The 10,698-nt window shown below is 44.7% G+C and overlaps 1 protein-coding gene across 1 annotated transcript in view; it reads right to left on the bottom strand.

Annotated features, from left to right (window-relative positions):
* The window catches only part of LOC116838646 (B-cell receptor-associated protein 29-like), a 65,739-nt gene extending 55,276 nt beyond the window's left edge, over nt 1-10,463 (bottom strand). Inside the window, exons 1-2 of the mRNA XM_075064922.1 lie at nt 10,330-10,463; nt 9,584-9,691 (exon numbers count right to left, since the gene is read on the bottom strand). Of these exons, the coding sequence (XP_074921023.1) occupies nt 9,584-9,675 (92 nt within the window). The 5' untranslated portion in view covers nt 9,676-9,691; nt 10,330-10,463. The remainder of the gene's footprint in view (nt 1-9,583; nt 9,692-10,329) is intronic.
* Between the last annotated feature and the right edge of the window lie 235 nt (nt 10,464-10,698).

Genomic DNA, 10,698 nt, shown 5'->3' with positions numbered 1-10,698 from the left:
TTTCCACGCGTGGGACGATTCCGGGAATTGGTGATCCTTAAAGCCCTGTCCTTCCCAACCCCTGGCCCCAGTCCCCTGGTCGTGCTGTTTCATCTGCTGTGCAGTGCTTGGCCACATACGGGGCCCCTAGTCCTCACTGTGGTATGGATGTATCATATAAAATATAGCGATATAATACTGGGGTCCATTCTCGGCATGTAGGCCTGTAACCTTTCTGCTTTCTATTTAATCTTATAATATAATCCTGGGACAAAGTAAACTGAACATTAATATATGTCCCCTGGACTTGTGTAATGTGAGTGTATTTCCTACATGAGAGGAGGGCCACAATGCAATATCGTACTGTTATTATGTGTGGTACGTATCTTTCTCTTCTATATATGAATATATTTTTATAATTTAAGTGTGTCTTCTTTATGATTTCAACTGGATGGGTACATAATTTGTATTCCTCTTTCTTTCCATTAGGCAATTAACACAGAGTTACATTTTCCTTTGGTTTTATGTACCATTTCACAAACAATTCTTTCAGATAATTCAGTGGCTCCGAGAGTCTTGATAATCATCATGGCCACTATAATAGAGACGACTTAAATAAAGATCCCTGATTTATTGTCCCAGTCTGACAGGAAAACTACGAGAAATGTTGGTAACTGTCTAAATGCAGCTGCCGAGAGTGAAGGGCATGGCTGTATGGAAACCCAATTTAATTTCTCTTTCCATGCATTATGGGGGCGGCACTCTGAGACGTACTTCGTGTCGGCTTCAATTTGACCAAGTTCAGCAAATACAAGAATTTTTAAAAGGATCTAGATGTATACATCTCCAGTTCAATTAAATGGATTACACTTTAAAGTGTGTCTATCAGGAACTCTTTACTTTTGTCAGAGAACTAGCCATTTCCAGATTTGGACTTTGAAGTTTTATTGTATTCCGATCCTCTTTTCTACTGCCAGCACTGGTCCTCTTCAGCAAATAATACAATTATGGCTTGATTTGATCCATTGGCGGCATTCCCAATATCATCTGTACTTTAATGGAACATCTTTCGGTGTCGGAGTTTCGAATGCATGTAGGACACATGCTGGAGGACGGACTTTTCCATTAGAATCGCCAAAGCCCTTCCTTGTTTTCGTTAGTATCCAAACTTGCAGTGCACTGCAGGCGTACATAGATGCAAATACCGTCACAACTGGACATGAAATTCTTTCTTATGTCATCATTGCTTGCCTCCTTTTTGTTATAACGGTATTACGCCGTATTCGCTCCCCTATATGTACGCCATGGCATCTTTCTAACACCATTCCGAGACCTTACGGAGGCACTGTCGAGGAATTATCCAGACCCTTCTGATTCTACCCATTCAACTACTATTCTCATTGTGGGCAAAAAATGATTATCTACGAGGTGTGACATCTGAGTGGGATTAAGGTGACTTACCAGGGCTCATGGGGCGGGCCGTGAAGGAGTCGGAGCACAGGGAAGTATGTCTCTCTTCCATCCTTCCTGTTCTATAATGGTCAGAGGCCACGCAGGGACAGGGTTGATCATTGGTGAGTGTGAATGCCTGCCTGCGAGATGGTGTTGTTAGCCTGAGGCTTTGGCTTCTTCAACCACGGGATTTGTATACAGGAAGGACTGCTAGGCAGGATGGCGTATGTCACCTTTCGAGGAGGGGAAGATACCGTGAGTTTGGACCAACTTGGCTACCTAGTGAGGAGGCTTTTTAAACATAGGTTCAACCGGGACAGGTGAGCAAGCCCACAGATAAGTGGAGAACCATGGAGGACCTGGAGATGGGCGGGGAATTAGAAGATGCGAGCGGGTGCATGGGCTATAAATGGTGAAGAAGAACAGGAGGGTCAGCGCAAACCGGGGCAAATCAAACCAGTATCTTAGATGCATATCAAATTGCGCAGAAGTATGGGTAATTATCAGTAGCAAGAATGAAACTTCCCTAAGTGTTATATAAATACAATACAACGTCTGACATTGTTGGGCATCACTTGAAACTTGGTGGAGAATAAGTACGCTATGATTGGAATGTTGGTCATTGGATCGGGTTATGCTTGCTCACAGGACAGACAGGGAAAAGGAGGACAGATGTGTTTCCTTATCATTAAATGTTGAGCACTTGGACTGAGGTGGAGATTGGACAATAGGAGACGGAAGATGTTTGAGAGTCTCTGGTTATAGGCTAAACGGGGGTAAAAAAAACAAGAGGTGCTGTCATTGCTTGAGTCTACTACAGGCCACCTAACCAGCGTGGAAGCAGGCTTTTTTTTCAATCTACTAACAAAAATCATCCAAAAGCCCAAGATTGGTGGTTAGGTGATGGACTGCAACTATCCAGATATATTTATGAAAAAACAATACAGCAAGGCACAGACTTATCAATTAAGTTCTTGGACTGCATTGCAGACAACTTCTTTATTCGAGGTTGAAAAAGGTTTACTCAGGGGAGGTGTTCTAGATTTGATTTTAACAAAGAGGTAGGAACTCTTCTGGAATGGTGAAAGTGGAAGGCCAGCTTAGAGGTGAAGTGATCATAATCAGAGTTCACAAATACAAAGGAAGGTTAGAAGGGAGTCCAGCAAAATTAGAGACAATTGATTTCAGGAAGGCTGATTTTCAGGTAAGCTCAGAGAGCTGACAGGTAGGTCCCATGGGAATCAGACTGAGGAGAACAACAACTAGGACACGTGGCAGTTTTTTCAAAAGGGGGCTCATAGACTCAGACTCATAGACTCGTAGTCAGATGATGGGACCACTGATGATCATCTAGTTTCAGACCTCCTGCACAAGCGAGGCCACCAGAACCACCCATCCCACTTTATATAACAACCCCCTTAACCTTATGACTGAAGTTACTGTAAGTCCTCAATAATTGGTGTTTAAGACCTCAAGCTGCCAGAGAATTCACCGCACGTACCCATAGCCCACGCTAGAGTGAGGCGAAAACTCCAGGCCCCTGCCAATCCGCCCTTGGAAGCGAAATCATCCTTCGCGATCCCAAAGTATGGTGATCAGCTAACCACTGAGCATGTGGGCAAGACTCACCAGCCAGCACCCAGGAAAGAATTCTCTGCAGTACTCAGATCCGAACATCCCACTCCCAACATCCCGGCTCAGATACCATTGAGCAGACTTATCTGCGCTGTAATCAGGTGCAATTGCCCCATAAACATATCCTATATATTCATCACTCCTCCATATACTTATTCAAGCTTTAGTTTAAAGCCAGATAAGTCTTTTCCCCCAACTACTTCCCTCGGAGGGGGGGCTTTTTGTTCCCCAAAGGGGAACTTTTTTTCACTCCCCTAATGGTTAGAACCTTCGGTCTAAATTTCGAAGCTAAACTTCTAATATCAGTTTGTACCCATTTGTCCTTGTGCCTACATTAGTACTAAGCTTAAATAATTCCTCTCCCCCCCTAACGTTAATCCCTCTGAATCTTTATCTAGGTCAAGCATATCCCCCGCAGCCTTCTTTTGCTGGCTAAACAAGCCAGCTCTTTGAGTCTCTTTCATAAGGCAGATTTCCATTCCTCGGATCACCCTATAGCCGTTCTCTGACCTGTTGTCCAGTTTGAATTCATCATTCTTAAACATGGTGGGACCCAGAACTGCCCACAATATTCCAGGTGGGGTCTCACCAGCGCTTATATACAGTACTACACCTCCTTATTCCTTGCTGGACAAATACTCCTCGCCCTGAGCACCCTAAAAACCGCCTTTGCTTTTTTTAATGCCCATATCGCAATTGGCGGTCTAGACATCCTGCTATCAACCACTACCCCCCCAAGTCCTTCTCTTCCCCCCTCTGTTGTTCAACTGATTGCGTCCCATGTATATCTAAAATTCTTATTTTAATCCCTAGTGCATGAACCTTGCACTTTTCACATTATATTTCATACTATTCTATTACTCCAGTTTACAGGTGGTCCAGATCTTCCTGTATAGTATCCCGTCTTTCTCCATTTAGCAATACCCCCCGCTTTGTTCATCCGCAAAACTTTATTAGCACATTCCCGCTCTTTGTGCCAGGTCATAATAAAAAGGTTAATAAGATTCGGTCCCAAAACCGAATCCTATTGAGGGACTCACTAAGTACCCTCCTTCCAGCCTGACAGTTCACCTTCAGTACGACCCGCTGGGTCTCCCCTTAACCAGTTCCTTATCCACCTTAAACTTTCATATTCATCCCCTCTTTTTCCAATTTAACTACGAGTTTCCCATGTGGCACGTGTCAAACGCCTTACTGAAATCGAGGGTAAATTAGAATCTACCGCATTTCCTCTTGTCTAGTAATCTGTCACCTTCTCAAAGCAGGAGATGCAGGTTTGGTTTGGATGATCTACCTTTAGTAATCCATGTTGCAATTCGTTCCAATTCCATTACCTCATGTTCCTAACTACTTTCTCCCTTTTAAAATTTTTCCAAGGGGACCCTATACTTTTACTACAGACGTCAAGCTAACAGCCTATAGTTACCCGGATCACTTTTTTTTTCCCTTTCTTGAAGATAGGACCGTTAGCAATTCTCCAGTGACGTGTACAACCCCCGAGTTTACCAATTATTAAAATTCTCGCTAACAGGCTCGCAATTTCATGCGCCAGGTCCTTTAATATCCTTGGATGGAGATTTTCGGGCCCCCGCTTTTGTCCCATTACTGTTTATTGGCCTCTTCCTCAGATTACGTAATATCCACCTCCATATCCTCATTCCCGTTTTATCATCCCTCCATCACTAACTTCCTCACTATTTCTTATAAAGACTGAGCCAAGTACTTATTTAGATTATTGGGCCATGCCTAGGTTATCCTTAACCTCCTTCCATCTCAGTGTATAGCGCCCCACTCTTCTTTCTTTTTCTCTTATTTATGTGGCTGTAGAACGCTTTACTATTGGTTTTACTTCCCTTTGCAAGCGTCCAGTTCTACATGGCTTTTTAGCCTTTCCTCCACTTTATCCCTACATGTTCTGACCTCACTAGGTAGCTTCCCTTGCTAATCCCGCCTTTCTTCCACGTCCCTGTAAGCTTTCTGCTTTTCCTAATCCCCTTCTCTGATGATGCTGCTATCCATGGTCTACAACTCCTGCCATGGTTTTTTTCCCTTTCTTGGGATTGCGGCTTCCGACCGTTTTCCGCAGCTGCGGACTTTAAAGTAATTCCAGGCCTCCTCCGCCATTTTAGATCCACAAGTTCTCGTCCAATCCACTTCCCTAACTAATTTCCTTAACTCTTTTAAAAATTAGCCCTGAGAAGTCCAAAAACCCTATCCCAGATCTACCTTTGTTTATCCTCCATCTAGTTTGAACTGAGTCAGTCATGATCACTGGAACAAGTTCCCCTACACATTTCTTCTCGAGGTCCTCACTGCTCACAAAAACCAAATCTAAAATGACATCCCCTCTTGTCGGTGTATACTTCAACTACGGTGCTATCACACCAGCTATTCACATCCTTAAAAATTGACCCCTTATTATTCTTGCCAAGCACTTGTCCTCCAGTCTATATTGCAAGTTAAAGTCTCATGATCAACACTTTCCCTTAGTGTTTACTTCGTTTAAAGACATTAAAAGAGTTCTATCCATATCCCAATCAGATCCCGGCGGTCTGTAGACACCCCAGCACTATCTGAGGGGAGGCTTATAGTAGCTTTTTTGCAGTGTGATTTTTGCCCAGACCAGACTCTGTCTTATCCATCCATCACTTCTTATTCTTACAGTTAACTCATCATTGATGTACCAATGCTACTCCACCACTTTGCTTTTCTTTTGTCTTTTCTAAACAGCACTAGCCTTCATACCTGTACTCCAGTATCAGTACTATTCCACCAGGTTTCAGTTATCCTATATATCCGGGTTTCACTTCCTGCACAGTAGCTCCAAGTTCCTCCATCTTGTCCTAGGTTCCTTCGCATCTAGTGTACAGGAATTTTATTTTTGGCTTGTGGCAGTGCATTCTTTTACCCGTTTGTGGCACCGGACTTCTACCACCAGGCATCACCTGTTAGTCTGTTCGACTAGACGCTTTAAGGGCCCAAAGCAAGCTATTCCACTCGGTAGGAAGGAAAGATAGAAAATATGTGGCAAAAGACCACCTTGCTTAACCATGAGATTGTGCGATGATCTAAAAATAAAAAGGGTCTCTAAAAATGGAAACTAGGACGATTCAAAGGCGAAATAGTGCAAAAAAATCCCGTACATGCGGGGAAGATTAGTAAAGGCAAGAACGCAGCTCCAAACTTAGCTACAGGCTGATAAATATGAACAATAAGACTTTTTATCAAATACATTAGAAGGCAAGAGGAAGACATTAAGAGACAGGGTAGCGGCGGGCCTGCTGAAGTGAGGAGGGAGAAAACAGTAACAGAGAATTGAAACTGGCAGAGATGATAATTGACTTCTTGTGTGTTCAGTGACTTCACTCAAAGAACTCTCGAAGGAATGCCTAACATAGTGAATTGCATAATTTGGAGAGCCGAGTAGGTGTACCTGTTAGAAGGAAAGAGCAACATATAAAAAAGAAGACAACGTTTAAAAATCCGCTATCTTAGAAAGTTAGATGCCTGCCAAGTCACGCAAGGCCCTGATGAAATGCATCGCTAGATATCCAGGAGCCTAGACAGAAGGAGGTAGTCTGAGGGCTTCTAAGCTTTATCTTTGCGCCAAACACTATGGGCAGAGAGAAGAGATCCAGAAGACAAGAAAAAGGGCATATATAGTGGCACCACCTACAAAGGGCAAGTAAAAACAAACATCCAGGAACTACGGACATGTAGTGTTATACCTCGTCTGTGCAGGGCAAGATAATGTGAGTCAAAGTAATTAATTGAAGGCGATCTATTACAATCTTAGGAAGCGTCCTGATTGGTAAGTGGTAGGATGACGGGAAAAGTCTATTGCCACATGTGATTGAAAGAAATCATGTCAAATCAATCTGATACTAGCTCTTTCCTTTGATAGGATACACAGAGAATCTGTGGACTAAGTAGTAGTCCTAAGGCTTCTAGGAAGGCATTTGATAATGGCTCTCAGGGCAAAAATTATTCTTTCAATAAACTAGGCAAATACAAATTGAAATGGGCTGATATTAAAGGTGTGGTGCACACATGGCTGGATAACTGTCAAACTCGAGGAGCAGTACTAGTATCCAGAGGTTCCCAGGATCCTGCGTTGGTAATGACATATAACAAGTGGGTCCCCAGGGTCTGTTTGGGACCAGCTCTGTTTAGTATATATACTTCATCAACAGACTTCAAGTGTATTGGGCTAGAAAGTAGGCTTATTAAATTTCAGTTATACCAAACTGGGAGGAACAATGAACTTGAGCATACTGTCTTTGGCAGGATAGGGTCATAATAAAATCTGCGATAATTTGGCACAGATGGCTGGTACGGAGTTAGCTGATTAAAAGGAATGCATCAAGTTTCTCCACTGATGTAGTATGCCACTAGGTCTCAAAAATCTGTTTTTGACGAGGCTGAGGTAAACAGATAGTAAAGAGAAATGCAAGTGGCACGTCTGGGAAGGAGTAACACAGTTTCAACATCAGAGAAGGAGGACGGGAGAGTAGCGCAAGGATCAGGGGTTATATAGTGGACCACAAGCTAAAGATGAGTCCAACATGTGGATACTGTTGGAAAAAAAAAGCAACATGATTCTGGGGTGCATTAACAGAGCTAGTGTTGGTGAGAAGACATGAGAAGTCAATTCTTCGTCAATACTATATCTGCGCTGGTAGTTACACTCAACTGAATGAGGGTGTTGTCAGTTCTGGGCACCACATTTCAGTCCAAAGATTGGAGAAACGGAGAGGTCCAGAGAAGAGGCAACAGAAATGATTCAGCATCTAGAGAACACTACCTATCGAAGGAAAGGCCTTAAATAATTGGGTTTGTTTAGTTTGGCAAACAGCAGAGACAGAGATGGAGATGATAGCAGCCTTCCAAGGATATATAAAGGGTTCATAAGGAAAGAGGAGAAAGAACTTGTTCTAGGTGCTTGGCCTCTAAGATAGAACAAGAAAGCCAGTGGGCTTAAAAATTAGCGCAAGGGAGCCTTTAGTTGAACATTAGTAAAATTTGCCTAACATGTCAGTGTGGTGGTTAAACCTGGAATAAATTGCCTAGGGAGGTTGTGGAATCTCCATCTCTGGAGATATTTAAGGGTAGGTTAGATAAATGTCTATCAGGGATGGTCTAGACAGTATTTGGTCCTGTCATGAGGGCAGGGGACTGGACTCAATGACCTCTTGAGGTCCCTTCCCGTCCTAGAGTCTACAAGTGCAAACCCCAGAAAGTGGTTGAGTTTTGACTCTACGCAGTGTGTGGAATTCATTTTAAGACTAGGACAGGAAAAGTTATGGTCCCGCTCATGTTACTATAAGGCCACAGATTAATCAGTGGGAAAAGTTACCTTCTTCATTCTGATGATGTAAGCTGGTGTCTAAGGCCGCAGAAAAGAAAACATTTCATAGAAGATTATCTTATAATCTGAGGCAATAGTAAATTTTCTACAAAATGTTAAGGTTTAATCCTCTAGCAACATTTTTGGAGGTAATAGGACTCTCCTACACAGGGGAAAAAACAAATTTACATGATCAAAGGTAAGCAGCGGCATGAGAGAAAGTTGTTTCAAGAAAATTAGGTAAGGCAGGCAGTACTTTGCATAAAGAGACGGTAGCTAGTTTACTTTCCTTTCAGCTTCTCTCCCTTACTAAAGGTTGGGGAAATTAGTTTTAAAACACTTGTATATTGGCATGTTTCTGGGACTAACACAGATTTCTTTGGTTCTCATATAAGCTTATAGGTGCCTCTCTTACTGCTCTGTTAAATTCCATACATCAAGCAGGAGAATTCTTTACTTTTGGAAGAATCTTCACAAATTGCACCTAGTCAGCACTGAAAAGTGGGAGTCCTTTATATTTCTTTCCATTCCCAATGTCTGGTGGAAGATAGCACTAAGGAAAATAGCTACTGATTCACCTCTGATAATTCAGATTCCTCTGAAAAAAGGCTGCTGCCTATTTATCCACTAATAACTTAGTATAAAAAGAAGCCACGCATTCTCCGCTAAACTGACCATTCAGAAAATAAAATTAAATGGATTAACTCCTCTTATTGAAACAGAGCGTGAGAGAGGAGGCACGCTGGAATTATGACTAGAAATAAATAATTATTAGTAACTGGTGCAGGAAAAATGATTCTGGCCATGATTTTCAAAAATAGGTGCCTAATGTTAAGCTCCTTGGTGTGAGTTTAGGCACCTAAATAAATTGCCTGATGTTCAAGAGTGTTAAGTATAGGGTAACCAGACAGCAAGTGTGAAAAATAAGGACGGCGGTGGGGGGTAATAGGTGTCTATAAAAGAAAATGAACCAAATATCAGGACTGTCCCTATAATATAGGGACATCTGGTAACCCTAGTTAAGCACCAAGTAGCTCCTATTTAATTCAGTTCTCAACCAGCCCCAAATGTGGTAGCCAAAATAAACCTGAATTACATTAGGTGTGTTACAACAGCAATATGTAAAAGATGTCTTAAGACAAGGCCATATAGCATACAGTTGATCCCTACCTTAGTGGAGAAATAAACGGTACACAGAGCAGTAACATCACTCCTATTTCAGCATACAGAAAGCTTGCAACTGCTGTCCACTGAAAAGTCATCTTCTCCCTGGACGGCCTGCAGGGGAGGATAGAGCAGTCACTGCAAATTGGCTTTGAAGCACGCAGGATAAATCCCGCAGTGAGCAGAGCTCAGGCTGAGCCAAGTTTCTCCATTTCAAATTACATCGGATATTTAAGGCCCAAACGCTCCCTCATCCCCGGGAGGGGCTTCAAGTTGGGTGACTGGGTAAAAGGCGGGGATTTTAAGTAAGTTAGTCGAGAGGGCACGCAAGCCTCCCCTCCCCCTTCCCGAATGAGGAGCTCCGGCGGCCTTGCGGCTGCACTAACAGCCTCCCCTCCCCCGGGACCGGGCACTGTATTGCCGGCAGCCGCCCAGCGCCGCGCTACCAGGGGGAATAACGCCCGGGCCCAGCTGGCGGCTCCTTCCTCTCGGGCGTTGGCTGAGACTCTTCCCCCTCCCCGTTACCAAGACAACGCTACTGCACGGGGATCCCCACCCGCCCCTTCCCCAGCGCGGAGGCCAAAGTCTCTGCCAAGCGCCAGGAAACGCCGCCGCTAAGCGGCCTGGGCAAGCTCCGGAGCATGGAGCTCGGCTCAGCCGGGGGAAGCGGGGCCTGCCCAGGCTACTGGGATGTGCGGCCGAGGCAGGGCGGGGGGTGGCACGGAGCGAGGAAGCGTCAGGCTCGCACTGACCCACACGGACCAAAATCTTCCCTCCCGCCTCGGGGCGGCCGCGGAAACCTGCCTCCACCCCTGAGCGCGAGGCCGGCCAGGCGGGCCTGGCTGAGGCGCGGAAAAGGAGGTGGGCCGAACAGCGACGCCTTCTCTGCGCCCGCTGACTGACGCCTGAGGCAGGCAGCCGGGCTCGGTCACAGCCTCCCCGCCCAATGTGAGGCTGGGGCAGGACTACGGCGGGTGGCCCCCCCAGGGCTGAGGGAGTCTGGGGCAGGGCTGCATAAGGGGAGGCGCCTCCTCCCCAATGAGCGACCTTTGGGAGAGGCCGGGAGCACAATAGTGTTCTGCTACCCCCTCCCTTCATCCCAGCCCCCTTCCCCCTGCCGA

Source organism: Chelonoidis abingdonii, chromosome 1 (assembly GCF_003597395.2).
Source record: "Chelonoidis abingdonii isolate Lonesome George chromosome 1, CheloAbing_2.0, whole genome shotgun sequence".
NCBI lineage: Eukaryota > Metazoa > Chordata > Testudines > Testudinidae > Chelonoidis > Chelonoidis abingdonii.
This window is presented reverse-complemented; position numbering and strand designations above follow the sequence as displayed.